The sequence below is a fragment of the Mesitornis unicolor genome, unplaced genomic scaffold, assembly GCF_000695765.1.
Source record: "Mesitornis unicolor isolate BGI_N332 unplaced genomic scaffold, ASM69576v1 scaffold7571, whole genome shotgun sequence".
Lineage (NCBI taxonomy): Eukaryota > Metazoa > Chordata > Aves > Mesitornithiformes > Mesitornithidae > Mesitornis > Mesitornis unicolor.
In genome coordinates this window covers 17,537-36,816 of record NW_010163046.1, presented here as the reverse complement: position 1 = coordinate 36,816, position 19,280 = coordinate 17,537, and the positions used below count along the sequence as shown (strand labels likewise).

The window sequence follows — 19,280 nt, the reverse complement described above, 5'->3', positions numbered from 1 at the left end:
CACGAAGTGCTCTGAAAATAATTTGAAAGAAAGCGTCTTAGTATAAAAACATTTATAGAAAATACAGCAGAAACTAGAAAAAAACCAAGGAAATAACATCAGCATTTTAATCCTGATCAAAACAGATCAGAGTCTGGCACTCATATCCTACTATTACGAAATATGACACTGGTTCTCAGTAATGATAAAGACCTTGGGTTGAAAGAAAAATAATGTTTCTTCGTGCCCCTATACTTCATCTGTTCTGCATACTGACTCATACTCTGATCCTGTTTCCTCTGAATTTTAGAGCCAAGTATTACAAAGACTAAACCAGCCATGTTTTCAGTCTCAACTGGGGGGAACAATAAACTTTTGATACTACTACATGAAGTAAAAGAGGATTCAACTCATATTTGTTATGTATTTGTCTCCTCTAACGTAAAAACAAATTAAAAGAAATATGGAAAAAATACAACTTCTATTTTAAACAAACATTTTAAGAAACATTATGCATAAGTGTATTATTTATACACAGTAGAGAGAGCATTGCATTCGTAAACATATAAGGGAGATCACCAATGCAGTAAATTATGGAACCACACAAAGTAATGCAAATATCGTATTCCCTCCTGCCCTCTGCCTGGTAATTGCACTCCACTGGAAAATAAGAGACTCGAAATACTTCAGAAAATCATTTTTGTACACTGAAAAACTAGAACAGACAATATGTAATGCATCTGAAATCTGGTAACTCCTGATTACTTAGAAGTGATGGTTTTGTGATGGTTTTGACACATTAGACTAACGCAATGATATTTTCATACAGATGAAACAAGTTCAGGTAGGACATAAAAATGTTAAAGCTTATTAATTTGATTATTCTTCTCATGCCAAACCCACTCACATTTTATAGTGATGTGATTTTCAAGGCTTGAATCATGTCAACAATAAGTTCCTCAATGATACCTGAAGCTGTTAGAAGATACACAAATAAAAGCCTCAAAGCAATGACAAAGTATAAAGCAAATGTTTTCAAAACCAGAAATACACGTTTTATTTTCCTACTATTTACTGCTTTAAAGTGAGACATTTCCAAAGAGTCTGAAAATAAATATTTAGAAGCATTCAATCTACAATTGATGTCAGCTCTAGATAAAGAATTGTGTATCTGTAAAATGGAATACTACATTTCCAACAATTAGTTTTTACAAACTAAACCAAACCTTTAGTCGTGTTACTATCCATGACCTTAAGATTACTATGCCACACAAAATTATGTTTAACTTGTAAATAAAATGTCATAAATTATAAATTTATAATCTAAAGAGAGATTAATAAATATTTCTCAGAAGTAGAGGCAGTTATTAAAATGCTACATGTGAATTAGATCTTTATGCCTAGAATAGCTTTAAATACAAGAACTATCACAATCTGAAGTGCTTAAATATGAAAGAGAGACACAAGGTTGTGATTCACTGACCAGAAAATTAGTCACTGAACTGTAATATGCACACTTCAACAAAGTGCCTAATTATGTATTTCGCATCACTCTGGCTCACCAAAATTAAGTACATGCATTTCAGACTTAGTTAGTCTCAAGGGCCAAAAGTATTATAACAAAGAGCTATAAATTATATCAGCAATAATATATTTAAGAAGCTGGTTATGTTTCCGTGTATGAGACAAATGAGGGTTTTAAAGCCTTTAGACCCCATTACAATAATATTCCCCTACATTATTAAAGCCAGCAACTGCAAAATAAAACCCAGCGAATCTGTGAAGCTGCCATCACTGTACTAAATCTCAGGCTATTACTTGTTATTTCTTATGTCCACAAAAAAGAAAAAGGAAAGAACATAATCAAGAAGCAGGGCATGAACTGACCTTGATATTCAGAGTTACACACAATCTAGCTGAATTACCAGCTGTGAAATATTCTCTTTGGTTGTGGTTAAAATAAACAGCGACAGAGCTAGGAATATAATTTTTACTCACTCTTGGATTTAAGAAGATCTAAAATAATACAGTATCTGGAGAAACTGAAAATTAAACTACAGTAATGGTGGCTAAGAAAAGCACTATATTGAAATTGGCAGCAACTCCTACATCTCCTGCAATTCAGTCATGATTTAATGATATGAAAGCACACCTGATATATGGCTTTCTGTGTATTTCCAGCTTTTGTTAAATGAGTCTCCGTAGACCTGGCCTTCTTGAAATAACAAAATATAATTTACTGATTATTTTACCAACCACAGGGACCAGAAACATTATTATAAGAAATAATTTAATTAAGAAACATTTCCATTTTGAAAAGAACTTTGGCAATAGAAAAATATGTGGAGGCACCAACTCTGTGACACAAAACTTAAGTTCTACAGCATGGATTTTTAGGGATTTATTCTCAGTGAATGATTTCTTTGAAAAATACTTCAGGCATTAAATGCTCAGTAAAAATAATTCAGCAAGGATTCCTTAAATTCAACAAAAATCAAGTAAGAATACAGTAGACTCATTCTAAGAAATAAAGAATAGGTTTTTTTCTCCAACAAGAGAAAGGTTTCTTCTAACCTTTCCTAAAATATAGTTTGGTCAATAAAAATGTGCAGTAAATTTCAGTGTACTTGGGGAAGGTTTACAGATGGATTTTTAAAACTGGTTTCCTCTGAGCTTTAAAGCACAAAGCTGCTTCTGCTACCATTTATCTAATTTATTTCAAGATGTCTTCAATTACCTACTCTGGCTGCCTCCATTAGGATGATAGCCATATAATTAATCCAAAGTGCTAAAAGTGGTGTGAACCCTTGAAGAAGGCAGTTTTATTTAGTCACAGCAGCACAAGCTGGAAGTTGTTGGGTTTTTACTCTTAAAAGACTGCAGCCTGAAATGCAGAGTTCACTGGACATAAGGAACTCGCAACCTGTGAACTTCCACTACACTTTTTCAGATAAAATGGTCTGAAACTTAAGAGTCACAAAGACTCTTTTAATCAGGGACATCTCCAACTAGATCAGGTTGCTCAGAGCACCATCCAACCTGACACTGAATGTTTCCAGGGACTGGGCATCTACCACCTCTCTGGGCAACCTGTTCCAGTGTTTCACCACCCTCATCATAAAAAAATGCTTCCTTATATCTAGTTTAAATCTACCTTATTTTACTTTAAATCCATTACCCCTTGTCCTATCACTACAGGCCCTGCTAAAATGTTTGTCCCCATCTTTCTTACAAGCCCCCTTGAAGTACTGAAAGGCCACAATAGGGTCTCCCTGGAGCCTTCTCTTCTCCAGGCTCAACAACCCCAGATCTCCCAGCCTTTCCTCACAGGAGAGGTGCTCCAGCCCTCTGACCATTTTCGTGGCCCTCATCTGGACTCACTCCAACAGGTCCATGTCTTTCCTGTGCTGAGGGCTCCAGGGCTGGACGCAGCACTCCAGGGGATCCCATCAGAGAGAAGTAGAGGGGCAACTAAAATTTACAGGCTCCCCTTGACTGGGTGGCCTGTAGTAGACATCAGCCACAAGATTCCCTTTGTTGCCTTGGTCTCCAATTCTTACCTAAGCTTTTAGCCTGCTTGTGGTGCTGGTGGATGAGCAGCAAAATAATAGCTTAAGCACTAGAAGAGTCTCAGCAGTCTCTCCACAGTCTCTTGGATACAAGCCCTTGCTAAGCTATGCTGCTATCACCACTAAATGGAGAGCTAGATGATTAGGAAGTCATGTAAAAAACCCACACACCAATATTAATGCACTTAGATTAATTATTCCCACAGAAATCAATTCTAGGCTAGGGCCTCACTGACACATTAGCCTTATTCAAGAGTACTTCAAAATTAGCCAAGGGAGTCAATGTTTTGGCACCTCTCCAGGTTCTGGTCCTTACATTGCTCTGTTCTTCTGAGAGCGCAGGTAGAGAATCTCCTCCATCTCTTCCAGACAGCCTGCACAGACCGTGCCCCAGTGCAATGCTTGCATAAAAGGTTTCCTTGAACACAGGATGATCATTTAATCAGCATTCTCTACAGCACCATACAATTCCTATGGGAATGGCCAGCTCAAAGAAACACATTTGTAAATCTATGCTTTAACATACCTGAATGCACATGAAGAACATCAGCTCTGTTCAAAAGGCACAAGTGCTACGTGGGAATGTTTCTAAAACCCGATTGCATTTTGAGGTGAGATATGCCTTCCCTCGCCCTCACTGGCATCCATGGGAAGGAAATCCAGGAAGAAAAATACAGCTGGGTAAGCTGCTCAGTAAGCTGCTGTGTTCAGACCATGTCCTTAATCTGCACAATTAGGTGATCCAGATTCTAGGTAAGTTGAACCACTCTCAAAGCACAGGCCAGGGGTAGCTAAATGCTCCTACAGCATCACCCCTGTGGCTCAGAGCATTATCCTGCAAAAATGAATGGTGGGTATTTCTGCCCAGCTCTCACAATGTTATATCACATTGATCAAGATGCACCAAAACTGGGCAGGAGCTTCCACAATTTAGTATCTTGGACTTCAAAATAGTAAAAAAAATTAGCTAAATGAACATTTATTGCAGGGGTAGAAGTTTATGTTTAGATCCAACCAACTTGAGGATGAAGTGATTCAAAACCTGCTGTTCTTTTTTCCAAGAAAGGAAAAGAAATCTGCTCCTAATGACATCCAGCCCTGTTGAATCTTACTAATTCATGTTACACTTAATTTTATAAACAATGCTCCAGATATCTCACAAAATGGTTTATAATTCAGCCAAAAAATTTTAAATTAAGATTTCTTTATATATTTCACACTCAAACATATAATTTCCTGTTCAAATGTGCAAATATTTTGAGAAATAACTTGCCATAAAATTCAAATTAGCAAGATCTCAGGACACAGTGGTTATGTTTATGCCAGTAACTAAACAGTGCCAGAGAATGCTCCCAAGCACTAGTAATTTACAGTATACACTATTAAATCACTGAAACAGTCTCTGGAATGGTTTGGCCCAAGGTAACTAATGTATTACCACATAATACTCAGATACAGCCCAGGAGTTAGCAAAGGCGAGGAGTTAGCTTGGATGTTTCCAATGAACAATTTGGATATGGCCACCCTGCTCTGAAAGGTAAGAAATTTAATGGTACAAGCACTGACCACGCTGGTGCCAGCTGGCCTCATCTGCTACAAGAGGCACAGCCAAGCAATATAAACCAGGGATGAATGCAGGCTTACCTCACCAGTGCGAAGAGGCCACAGTGCTCATGAGTAATTTTTCACACTGTTCAGCACACTACTCCTAACCTTACAGAATGATTACGAGTGCTTGTATGAGTTCTTTGCACAGACCAGAAAGAAAACAGCTCATATTATGGAATCTTTAGTATAACCATAGTGGAATAAACAGGAGAAATTTACACTATTTTGGTGCAAGGCACCACGAATTTACTTTCTGCCAGGTAAAGAAGCAGAAAGTGCACAGAGCACACATGGCTTCTTAAGCAGCCCTTCATGAAGTCCCAGCTCAGCAAGCAGCATTGCAGAGAAAAGGGCTTTTCTCTACTCCTCTTCTTCTCTCCTTGGCTCCAGCACTTGGGTTTGAGGAAAAAGAAACAGTCAAGGAAAGTAAGATCAAACCCATCACCTCCAGCCAGAAAAAATGACAACATAATCCAGCTCTTTCAATCAGACGTGGAGTGTGGTATCTTTTGCTTTTGGGTCCTGCCTCATTACCCAGGACTGAGAAGCAGCACAAATCTCTCCTGTCTCTTCCACAGGGATCCAGAACATGGATCTGCAACATGAAGAATGCCTGCAAATGTTTAAAGGACACAGCTGTTTCATAGGATAAGAGCACAGGTACAGGAAGTAAGGAGGAGAAAATCTGCACAGGCATGAGCACTGGAAGAAGAGAAGATGGTTATCGAGGGGAAGGAGTCATGGAAATAAAGTGATGCTGTTCACTGTTACTGTGAGCAAACAACGTTCCCACTGGGCTCTGCCGCTGCTGGCTGGATCCTGCGGTTGACTTCATCTGTCCTCTGTACTGTCTTAATGCTCTCAAAGACACAACTGCATAAATTACCTTTCCAGATGTTGTGATGTTAAACAAAACTAACAGCAAGCACGCAAATACTACTTTCTGGAACATATTTTCCAGGCAAAAATCAGCTCAAGATGGGGTGAGGAATTAACTGAAGAAGGAACAAATGGCATATCGAGTTAGTGTTAATTAAGAAGCGAGTATTTTCATTTTTCACCCTTTAACTGCTCGTTGTATCAGAGCTATCTAAAAGGAAAGTTAAAACTTTATTTTTGTCTGAAAGATTGCATTTGCAGTACAGTAAGAGATAAAGAAAGTAAGCTATGATCTTGGAGTGGGAGTTGAGACAAAACCCTGCTTTGAATTAAAACCATCCAGATAAGAAGAAACAAAAAATCATATTAAATGATTCTTTATTAGAACAGAGAACAGTTAATAGTGGAAAGCCCCAGGGTTTGATGGTTACACTGCTATTGTTAGAACCTACTCTTCAATGATCTAGAAGATTAATTAAATATGGCAAAATTTGCTAATTATTTAGATTCTTCATTAAGATGGGAAGACTTTGACAGCAGAATTTAATTTAAAAAAACCTGGTAAACTCACTGGTAGGTTAGAATTAATAAAATTAATTACTTTCAAGGTGGTGCAAATCATAAGAAACCGAGCAGATTTTGCACACATTCTGTGTGGTTCCCTGAAAACTCAAGAACTGACTCAGAAAGCACCATGAGAGCATCCACTCAATGCCTAGCAACGGTTTGGAAAGCAAAGAAAATGCTTAGTCACATTCATACAACAGGATACGGAAGGAGGACACGGAATTTAAAATTCGTCTCTCCAGTAAGACACTGAATTTGGTTAACTTCCTTAAAAGAAACCTTTCAGAGGAAAGCAAATCTTTGTATCCAGTGAGGCAAAGAAGTGCGGTCCCTACTGAAACCTCCCCTATTTGTCCCAGGAGTGACAGAGCCTAGCTAAGTCTGGTAAAAGGACAAAGTCTTCTCTGTAAAAGAACTACATTTTCTCCCTTGTGTGTGTGTGTTCATGAAAAAATAAAATTCCCTGGAGGTGGAGAACTCTCCAAGTGAGCTCTCTCTGGCAAAGACATTACGATCCCCTTGGACCCTTTCATTATAAAGAGTGGGGCCACAGAGGCTCAACATCACCCAAGCAGCTCCAAAGAACTTCAGGTCTGCTACTCAGCACTGTGGTTCATGAGAAAACTGCAAGCAAAATAACACAGGAGAAGCTCCATGGCAGGATGGGGTTCCCACTGTGAAGCTGCCTTCCCTATCCTGACTTTTCTGATTGTAGGCACCACTCACAAATTTCAAGTTGATGGATTACATCCTAAACGAGGTCAGAAGGAGCACAGAACAATTAGTGATATTAGTCTGGCACTGCCCTCTGACTGATCCATTAATCTCAGAGCAGGGGCAACACTTAACAGTATTGAAAAACAACACATATTTCAAAGGAAAATCCCTCCTGTATATAATCAAATTCTGAAATCCACTAATACGAGATATTAGTAAGCTGAATTGTTAAGCAAAATTATAAAGCAGACTTGATATGTACATCCATTGAAATAGCATTCATAGTTGTATTTGCCAGATTAGAGTCACGAGGGCGCTAATTCTCATCCCTAAAAACAGAAGCTGATTGCCAGCTGGGATTATGAAAGAATTCCCTCTCTTTCCTTTGTCTCACAGGCTACTAGAGTACATTATAAGAAAGAATAATTGATTTTATTGTCATTGGAGAAGCCAAATTGGTTGGGTCATCTTCCGTTATGGTATGGCAACTCTTCTGAATATTCCAATACTTCAAACAATGGATAAAACAATCATAGATGCTTATATTTGCTCTTCTTCCTCCCTCCCTCCCTTCACCTAGAACAGTTCAAAAGGTAAAAGCCGTTGTCTTCATTTTCACAGATTCTTTACCATGTCAGCTACAGAGTCTGGATACATTTTTCTGGCAGAAACATTGCAAAAATCTATTCTAGGTCAACGACTTCCACTGCCAGGATCAAAGTGTTCAGAAGGCTCAAAGGAGAAAAATAAATCACCAAGTACTGGTATTATGAAAGCTCCCTGAAGAGGTATTGACTGCATTTACGGCAAAGAATTAAGCAGCAGCTTTAATGTAATTTTGTTAATGAATGTCCTTTCTTTGCAACTGATCTCACATCACAAACCCTACTACAAAAACTAGCACACACTGACTAGATTAAGGACAAAATGACTGCGAATATGCAAGGCTATGGGTTATACATGTGAAGCAATGCCAGTGAAAGGCACACAAATCTCTGTACAGGACACCAGGCAGAAGAAAGGTACACAGAGTTTATGCTATGATCACAAAGATATTATGCTTATTAAAGCAGTTCTATAAAATCCATTAAACTGACACTATTAAACACCAGACATGCAAGCAAGTCTGTATGTGATTTCTCCTGTGAAAGAAGAATTCATGAAGCTGCCTCGCCTTGAATTAGGTGGGGTGTGCGACTGTACATTCTCTACACCATGCAGTTCAGCTGGGACACCGGCCACAGGAACAGCAGAAGGTGTTTATCCACAACAACCTCTTCCATGGCTCCTGCCTCCCGCAGCGACAGGCAGCAGTAATGGCAGCTGCCATGGGAATGATACACTTGGAGGTCAGTAGCACCACTGCCTGCGATGCCAGCAGGCAGGAGATGACGGCTAGGGGTGAGTGGGGGATTCTGCCCCAGAAGATCCTCTTATGTTGTCCCCAGGGTTCTGGAGCAGTTCAGGTGCAGAGGTCAGCACTGTCTGCCAAAGAGCATGGAGATGTGGGATTTCTCCATCCCAGCTCTCACATAGGTGTAAGTGGGAAAGAGGATCTGTCAGAAAACAATTGTTATCTCCACAAAACAAGCAGCAGGGAGAGCTCTTTTATCATACAGCAAAAGAAAAACAGTCAGTGAGACAACAAGATGTCATTTTCTTTCATATCTAAATTCATCAATATCAGCTCTCGCTTACTTTACCAGCAAATGTTTAAACCTACAGTGAAGCCAAAACCTCAAGCATCCTTAAGTCTCTATCTCCAAAAACCAGCCTTCTGGAACCATTTCTGATTTTAAGGAGCACACACCAATACAATTCATTGGTGTCAGTGGAGCATCAGACAACTCAACAGTCCAGGACCTGACCAGAAGCCAGGCAGAAGCCTGTGCCAAACAGCGCTCAGCCAGCTCGGCAAGTCTCCCTCCCAGCCCACTGCAGACTAGGAAAGTAATCATGCATTTCTCAGCTAGCTTACATGAAGCAGAAGAGCAGTCTTTCTGAGGTTTTTTTCCATGAAGTTTTAGATGAAACAAAAGTAGGGGGAGTTGCACCAAATTCTACCCATATACACTAGTAAGATGCTGCTAACCACACAGTATGCCAGTGTGCATATAGATTCTTATATACATTTTATTCAATAATGTTTTAATATTTTATATTAAAATTCATATTACACTGTATTTAAAATTTTATTTTTAATTTAATAGTATTTCACAAGGTTTTTTTATCTAGTTGTGACACTAATGCACTGGGTCATTCTTCCCATGAAACCTCAGTATCTGAAGCTTACTAAGCAGGAAAAATGTAGACGCTCACACATCTCTCCTTGATAAATGAGACCTGTCAGAAGCCAATGATCCCAGGGCACAGAATACACAGTGCACTTGACAATGTGAGCTCAACAACAATGAAGAAATACTTTCTACAGTCCACTATGCTGTGACAAAAGGGTCTAGGCTGCAACCAGTCTGACTGTAATTTACTTCCCGAGACAAGGTTCTGGGAGCATTCTGTGTGAAAACTGCTTTGTTTCCTCTTTTCTTCAAACCCATTATTTGTCCATGGAAGCAAGTATTCTATTCTGTAACTTATGCAAAAATAATGATACACACTAAGCCGATTCTAAATGTATGTAATAGATATGCTTTATGTAAGCACTTGCTTTTTTTTCTTTTGAGCTAAAACATCAAACACAAAATATACATAGCATTTGTTCTGTGTACTGAAACACAGAAAGACATTATTCTCTGCCATAAGAATTTTACGTTTGAAAGTCCTAACTCTGCAGAAAATCTAATAAACTATGTACTCATTTTTATAGTTAACTCAATAGGAACACTCACAGCATGTGTGAGTCTTTGCAGAAATAGTACTGATAAAACCAAAATTGCAAATGTTACACAAAAATCTATCCACCTGTAATTACACTACGAATTCTAATAACTTTTTTCCTAAATAACCTCTTTCTAATAAAACCTTGATCAACCACCCCCGAGATTCTTTGCAGAATCCACATCCCAACATTATTCCTTAATGTCATGAGGGAACAGCTATAGAATTACAGTGGAAATGTGCACATCAGCAAATAGCACCACCATCTGAGGGGGACTGCATATATTACCACCAGTAGTTTAGTCATGGTTCAAAAGAAATCAGCCCTGAACTCATTAATTAAAGAATTCAGCTGTATTCCCTGCAGAGGATTTTGAGAGAGAACCAAAGGGCAATTACAGAATGGCTGTTGCTTTGCAATATGCCAAAGGTATTTTTGGATTTATTTTGTAGATTTAAATCTTTCCTGAAATTAATAAGCTATTAAACAGAAGAGCTATGTGACTGCATAGGTTTTCAAATGGCAAAACAGTTCATTTCTAGGGAAACACTGTTCTTATTAATTTACAAACATGCCACAGCCTAGTATTTACACTAATTCGGAATTTTACATGGAATATATGTTACATTTTCTAACCTATTCATTATTTTACTGATTTTTACAGGGATGCCTTTCAATGAATGACAGCATAGGAACAGAGAGAAATACAGAGATGGTTCAGGGACTCAGGTAGCTAAATAAATTAATATTCAGATGTTACTCTGCTCAATTCAGTAGCTGATAACTCTACTGCATCCAGTAGTGTCTTCTCCTCTGTGCTGAGGTGGCATCAGTGAGCATCAGGGTGCTCACTACCTTACTCCTCCAGCCCTGGGGCAGTAACGTGGTCATCTCCCCAGTGGAGGAGCAGGGAGGAGATCAGTGGCAGCAGTTTCCATCTAACCAACACCCATGACCTTCGTCATTCCAGCCAATACAAACAGTCTGAAGTCCATGGAGACCTAGATCAGTAAAGAGTCGTCTTCTATGTGCAATTTCAGCTTGTTTCAGTGGTCATATCTTAAAAATCTAAGCCAAAACAAAAATCTGTAATACCACAGCTCATCCCTGTCTTGGGATAAAAGCGGAGAAGGAACAAAGAGGCCGAAAAGCTCTAATTCCACCTGGGCATACTGACACTCCTGTGAAAGAAGTCAGGTCATCTGAAGTATTCAATCACAATTTTTTTTCTTCTAAAATACTCACCTGACTTTTCCTTTGGTGTTTCTAAGAACAGTTGCAGCAAAATTTTGTGTAACACCAACCAGACTGATGCCATCAACTTCCACAATTTGGTCATTCACTTGGATCCTTTCAAGGGAAGAACACAAATATATAAATAATTGTGTGAATTTTTGGTGAATTTTCAGCAAAAGTTAGTATACAGAGAGCATTTTAGTTTGATTTGAAACGAAGACTTTAAACAAAAACTCAGTCATAAAAGAGTTGAGGTACATATGTAAAAAGCATCACTCCCTGCACCCAGTCACCACATAAATCCAGCCTCAAAGTTCCATTACAATTAATAGCACCCATCATCCAATCACTTTCCTTGTATATAAATACAGCAACACAAACTCTTGAATTTGTCATATGACTTAAATTAAACAAGATCCTTGAACAGTTCTTATATCGTCCTTTCCTAAGCCAATCTTGAAAAACAGCATAAGACATAGCTCTGGTATTTCACACTAATGGGAAAAAATGCAGTATTTAACTAAAACAACCTGCTAATCTGTGGAGAAAAGAGTTTGTGCATTAGACTTAATTGTGACCTACTCTCTTAAAATATTTCATCTATCTTGCTCCAAAAAGACAAATTCCCGGTGTAAGCGTGATCTTGCTGCACACAATAAGACGACCTTGGACTGTTTTAATGAGGACTCTCTCTTTGAAACCAAACACCTATTTACAGTCAATAACACCGTTTGATGCAAGAAAAGTTGGGCAGAACAAAACACATGCTGCTTTTATCTGAAGCAAGCACTGCTACAAAATCCCTAGAGCAGGCATTGAACTCATCTGGATTACAAATGCTTGGAAGGATGACTGCTATACTAAAATGTCCTCCAAAAATGCATGAAGTCCTCTAGTTTCCAGAATTAAAAAAAAAAACAAACAACAAAACAAAACCCACATACAGCACTAGTGAAAGGGAGCAATTTTCATGTACTTAGATGGATGCTACTGAGCCAAATGATACAGTTTACAAAGGAACCAACAAACAGCTATGAAAAAAATCCCATTTAAATTACATGAAAATACCTAAACTAAGCTATGTATTATCTTAGGATATTACAGTGGTAAGACTTCTTTTCAAAGAGCAACAAAAGAGGGCTGAAGTATTTTGACTTGGAGCACTAATTTCTCTGAAAGTCAGAGGCAATGCTTTGCAGTTCTTCATGTGTTCAAGCAGTATCTTCAGTTCTTTGGACTTCACTGATGAGTAAGAAATACAAGATTTATTCTTTGGCAGCCTCAAACCACAGAATGTCACTGTGCTTTGGGCAGGATCTCCTTTCTGTATGTAAGAAACCTTGAAAAAAATTATCATTGCGACAGCCTATGAACTCCTATCCTGAAAATCATATGAGGCATTTTAATCTCAAAATTTTATTTCCGATAACAGAAAAAAATAATAAATACACCAATCACATCAGTATTTATTATATTCTGATAACTTTTTTTTTTTACTTTAGCAAACATGAGCAGTGGACTAGATACTACAGATATGTAGTTGTAACATTTCAGGTGATGAAATGTCATGTTAGAGAACTGTTTCCTGCAACTTTGTAAGTAGCTCTATCTTGATCTACTGCACTTCAGTCTGATTCCATTTGTCCTTCAGGCATATTTTGTATCTTGCCCTAACTCCTCAGGCGAGCCATTTCAGGCACCATCTACACCAAAATCTTCTCACAGCCATGTTTCCTGGGCAGCCTTCCCTTTAAAGCCTCCTCCATTCGGAGCTCTAGGCTTCCTCTGTCTCTCAAACCTCATTTCACACATGAACAAAACATTAGGCTCAGGTTAGCAAAGTCTGAATGATAGAGTTTTAACTGCTTTTATCATTAATGAAATTGGCAGCTCTTCTGACAATTATTTTCTAATGATCATTACTTAAATCTCTGCCTATGTGAAGCAGCATTTCAATAAAGCAGAAACTGCAGAAGTGAACCAACTAAAGTTGAACAAATTACTTGCGTAATTACTGCTCTGTATGATGAACTGAAAAATTCAACCTGTGCTGAGACAACGTTTAGAGTATTTTTCAAGTTAAGAACTCTGTAATGTTTCAAAATTGTTGATCGTAATGTCATCAAAATACTTTAAAATGTGAATGACTCATCACCACAATAATTTGAAAGAAGCAGCTATGAATTCATCCAAGAAAATACTTTATTTTTCATATACAGTATAATGACTGATTTCATATTTTACACATTATTAATAATCTCTCTCATTACTTATCAACACACTTGCCTTTGGCTTCATCTTGAAGCACCCTCCTTGGTTACATGCTACCACACAACGCCTTTTGATATGACAACTGAACACTACCTGCTTGTTTGCACGAAAATGAATCAACCCAGCAGTACTCAATCACTGAGAAACCCCTTTGTACAGATTTTGGGTTTCTACGAGAGGCAGGTATTTATATCATGATTGGATAGGTCTTTCAACAAAAGATGAGAATTATCCTATAGACATTGTCATGCTTTAAATTACTGTAGTTTCAGAAGAGTCTGCTTGTAGATTGCGATGTGGTTATTCAGAATATCTGATGCAACTGCTAAAACATAGTTTTATTTTCTGTTAGGAGACTTTGTTTTCCTATTAGTGTTAATGATTAACTAGGCTTTTCACAAAGATGAAGTCAAGAGGACTCTTTACAGTTGATGCACTTTATTACAAAACTGGCTGCTCCTGACTGAGAGGATTACATATCCCTTTCCCAGGCGAATGATCAGTCAGGCTCTCAAAGAGAAAATTAAAGGACTATTTCTCAGCTGACTGAACATCCAGCCAGTTGAAAACCAAGACAAATATCAGAATGGTCAAAGGAAGATATTTTTTTTTTCTCAGCTGACAAGCTCTATTCAGATGCCATCTAGGGAAATGAAAGATGAGATTTGTGATTGAATATTAACTTCTGTAGCCCATTCAGACACGTGAATAATGAGAGGAACAGAAAATACAGTTCATCATAGAGCAGTAGTGAGCAACTCTGATTTTCAACTAGAGAATTTCACACAGAATACCAGTTGTGAGCTTAATGCCTAGTGGCTGAGCTCAAGCATAGCTTTCAAAAAACCCTTCACTTAAATTTAAAGTAATGGATAAAGTCATGACATCTTGAGGTGTCAGCTTCTTCACTTCCCTTCATAATTTTTAAGCCTATGATAAATCAGCACTTGGCCTTCCACCTGGTTTCTTATTGCCAAGATCTGTAAAGATACCTGCAGGCCCAATCTGAAGGACGGTATACTTCAGCAACTTCAGAGCAATGTTATTAAACTTCGCAACATAGAGCTTCCTTTTTTAATTTGTGTGAGATTTCCCCAGCAGAGAAAATTTTTGCCTGGCTGAAAAGTTATAGCATTTCATCAATAAGGAACATGCTACTGCAATACATTTTTTAGAAGACAATATCAACTTTTTAGCATTTATTCTTACTTTTTTATTTACCTGCATTCTGTTTGGTATTATTTATAATTATATAACAAATCACTAATCATTAAAAACAAAAGCAGAGTATGCATATAAGTAGACATAATTGCTAATGTATCAGATAAGTAATATTTAATTTGCATGCAAATTTACAAAGAGTATGCACAGGGACAAAACAATAAATTATATGGGCTGGAAGATGTTTAAGAATACTTTTAATTATTAAATGATTACATAGTAAAGTGTTTTTATAGCTTTTAATGAGAAATATTGGTCTGATTGTGGCAGGGATTGTGTAATACACAGATAACTGTCCCGTATGATAGGGAATACTGTATGTTCAAAAGGAGTTCTTTCCCCTGCAAATACCAAGTAAGCAATTCTAGAAGCAACCAGGTTTTATATGAACATTGTGTAAGACTACAAACACCAATTTATTTCTTTATGTGGGCAACATTTATGGTATACATTCCCACTCCAGTTGATTAACACACTTTCAGTGCTGTAGGGGTGAAAACTGAACTCTGAAACAAAAGACTATGCATAATAAGCAATACAAAGTCACAGCCTGTATTAGTAAACTTGAAAGGAGGTATATTTAGTAAGAGTTCTAAGCATTCATATACATTTGTTATTTTCCTAATCAAATGCGGAGTAGAACTCTTTTTCATAAGCACTGACTGTTTAAAGCTGCTTTGAAGCCAAAAGAACACATGGGAGCTCAACACCTTTAAAATCTAAACTACCTTCAAAAGTGATAGACAATTTGGAACCTCCAGCTTTATTCACGCTAAAGCATCTGGGTTTTCAGGTAGTCACAAACACACATCTTTGGCAAATCTGTTCTCTTTAAACAGTTTAAACCCAGCACACCAAACTGGTGTCCTCTCAAAATGACATCAGATATTTGAACATTACCACTGAAGTCTCCAAATTTTACAGCTCTGAGTTACCACGACATACATTAAGCAAACAACTCTTTCCTATGAAAATCATAATTCCTAGTAAGTACTGCTGGAAAAAATTCCAAATACTGAGTCAAGTTTACCTGCCATCTCTTTCTGCTGCCCCACCTTCTGTTACCGTTTTGACAAATATTCCCAGTTTTTCAAGGCCTGCATCTGCTCCAACTCCCATTCCAATAATACTTATGCCAAGTCCATCTTCATCTGTGAAAAAGGAAAGGGAAAGCAGAAACTTCTTACATTTGATTTATATAGTTATTTGGTAGATAAACATTTATGCTTTAGCTTCTCTTGGTTTTCCATGCCAGTAACATTAATATCCTTTTGCTTCCTTTTAAAACCTTTATTATTATACCATTTTCATTACACACAAAAAATACGGACTTCACCCTTATGAGGAGATCAGAGCAGCAATCAGAATTTTTACTCTTCCAGCAGAGAATGAAAAGGTCACATCAAACAATAAAATTGTATGTTAATGGAGTGACACAAACAATTTCCTTAGGGAATTAAAGAACTAAGTGTCTCTGAACTGCTTCTCTAATTCCTTATCATACAACTACTGAAATTCAAAAAGCCAAGGTGACTACAACAGATTGATGCAAATTCAAGATAGGCTCTGTAGACATGTGCAGACTTCCTCAGACTTGCACATCAGCATCACAACAACTGGAAATGGCACACAGACTCCATACCTTTTTCTAGTTCAACTGGGAAGAGCTCCAGCTTCTCCACACGCTTCTCCAGTTCATATTCAGCTGATGCAGCCACTGGGTCAACTTCATCATTTCTCCTGTCATAGTCTTCATTGGAATATGTATTGAAAACCTGTGGACAGAGACCAAAAATCACTCAACTACCTGCTCCAAAAAGACTTCCAACTTATGAAAATAGCTACTGCTTTGGTCCTGTGATGTTGCAGAGTTTGAAAAGACAAATTTCTTTTAAAAGAAAAAATTCTCCTGTTCATTCAAACTTCAGGTTTTTAAATTTGTGCTTTTTTCATTCAAGTAAAGCCTAAGTATGTTTGCAAAAGTCAAATGAGTATAAATGATTGATTTTTATTGTTTGTGATTATAAATGCAGAAGGTGATGTTGAATGACTAAGTTGGTGTATACATGTCAGTATTTAAAATACTTAATTCAAGTCATTAAGAACGCACTACTAGTAAAGATTCACAGATGGGAAAAAGCAAAATACACTGAATACAAAATACAGTTTGCATCCGTCTAACCAAAGCCAGACCTGAAGATGATTAAACTGCATTTACGGTGCCTACAGCTTCCATTAGAGATTATGCTCCATATTATGGATTAATTTTTTAGGAGAGCAATATACACAGCTATGGGTATTTTTCAAACTGACCAGATTCACAGGTTTATTTCAGCACTAAAGCAGTAATTTAACACTGACTGCATTACTCTGATTATATTACTTATGATGCTTTCTACCCTACTTTCAATGTGAACATGGCCTTCAATCAGAGATTATTCAGACCTTCAGGAACAAACAGTCAGGAAAAGCATATTTTCATATTTTAGAGGTCAGAGTTTGCCAGCCTAATTCACTTAATTGTCCAAATTTGGCAGTAATGAAAGAATACTCAGTGGTAATAATTTTACTGAAATTCACTCTCATATCTCATGTATGTTACTTCAAATAAAGGAAAACAATTTCCCATATCTCCTTTTCCTCTTTTACAGACACCCTGCAGAAGATACCATTATGCAGCCATGTTTTTCCATCCACTGGTTCTCTTTCAACACAAAACAATGCACCATGCTATGTAGCTACACCAATATTCAGGTCTCAAGAAGTCTGCTCTCTTGCAGCCTTGCTTGGAGGCCCCTTCATGACTGCTCCTCGAGCAACCACGCCAGCTGCTGCCCAGTGCAATGTCAGAAGCTACCTTGGCTCATTTCCACCTGAGATTTCACGTGCCCAAAAAGCTGTTAGTGCAGATTAATTTCTTTTAAATAGTAAATATATTAAAATTGCAATATGAAAATACTGTTCAATGTTATAAGCATAGTGACTGTGTTATGGCTACCGCAAAGCTACAGCAAAAAAACTCACAACTTTATATATTAGTAGTTGAAACAAAAATATGTTAGTCAGTCTATGGAAATTTTAACTCACTGTGTGACACTTAATAAACTGCCTCTTCCAAGAGGACTGAGATGATAAACATCTTACAAGAATCCACAAACCTATCTTAAATTGATTTTTGGTGATATTGATGCAAGAAAAAGGCTGTTTTGACTAAATCATGTTCCTAAGAAGCCTTCATAAATAAATCCAAAAGCTAAGTAAGTCACATACTAAATGCTGTCCAATGCTGCCGAACATTCTATGTTGCTTCAGTTATGTATAAGATTGGAGAAAAGATTTTACACCTGGTCTAGTGGGAGGTGTCCCTGCCCATGGTAGGGGGTTGGACCAGATGATCTTCAAGGTCCCTTCCAACCCAGACCATGCTATGATTCTATGATAAGATAATGCCTTCTTCATGTTACATACCTCTGCCTGCTGCTTCTCTGTGGATCTGAACACTTGAAGACAAGAAGATTCATGAACATGGTTTTCTATGTAGGCCACATCAAGCTAGAAAACAAGCTGTAGACCTAATGATGCTAGCCTGTATGTAGTGAAAAAGAAGCAGGTAGGGGACAGAAGGCCATCCCATTTCTCTTTTGACTGTGAGATGTATGACTCAGGACAAACATCTCTACTCTGACACAAGAATAGATCAAACCAGTCAGAAGAGTCCACCCAACAGCAATGAAAAGCTCTGTCGCAGGCTAGTGGGTAAGCTGCCTTGGGAGCCAATCTTCTCTGTTTTTTTTGTCTAAGATGCCTATTCCCACTAAGGGCTCAAAATCCAACCTCGTTCATGCTGACATAAACCAAAATAAGGATCAATCAGTGGAGCTAGAACCAATTAAACACTAGTGAGCTAAGGTTTGACCATAAATCTTTAGGTCTGAAATGCAAGTACAGGTTTAAAACGATAGCTGTGGATTGTCTTATTTATCAACAACATGAGAGAGATCTGTGTTTCAAACGTGGAACAGAGATGGATGTTATCAAGGAAAATGGAGATACAGCCACTAGCTGTTAAAAGATGGTGAGAGAGGCAGGTAAGTATTGCCTGCTGAAAACAAAGATTAGATGAGGGTGAGGGACAGGGAAAAATTATGTCACAAAATGAGTATATTTATTTCCGGATTCCTTTTCCTCATGTTGACTGGCCCCATTCTTTTTCTTTTGTTCAATGACTGGCATTAGTATATTGCGGCAACAGTTTCAGATTTGTTGCAAAGTGACTGGATATGCTTCAGGATAATTTTCTTTCAAAGCACCAAATCATATATTGACTTCTTGTTTGGGATTATGTTTGTTGAACCAGGTTAGACAGAAAAGATGGCTTCTTGGATCTTGCTGACTGT

At 37.8% G+C, this 19,280-nt stretch overlaps 1 protein-coding gene across 1 annotated transcript in view; it reads right to left on the bottom strand.

Moving 5' to 3' along the window:
- Positions 1-16,658, bottom strand: part of PPP1R9A (protein phosphatase 1, regulatory subunit 9A) — a gene marked incomplete at its 5' end in the record, with an annotated part of 56,851 nt that extends 40,193 nt beyond the window's left edge. Inside the window, 3 exons of the mRNA XM_010193805.1 lie at positions 11,401-11,505; positions 15,914-16,034; positions 16,526-16,658. Of these exons, the coding sequence (XP_010192107.1) occupies positions 11,401-11,505; positions 15,914-16,034; positions 16,526-16,658 (359 nt within the window). The remainder of the gene's footprint in view (positions 1-11,400; positions 11,506-15,913; positions 16,035-16,525) is intronic.
- Between the last annotated feature and the right edge of the window lie 2,622 nt (positions 16,659-19,280).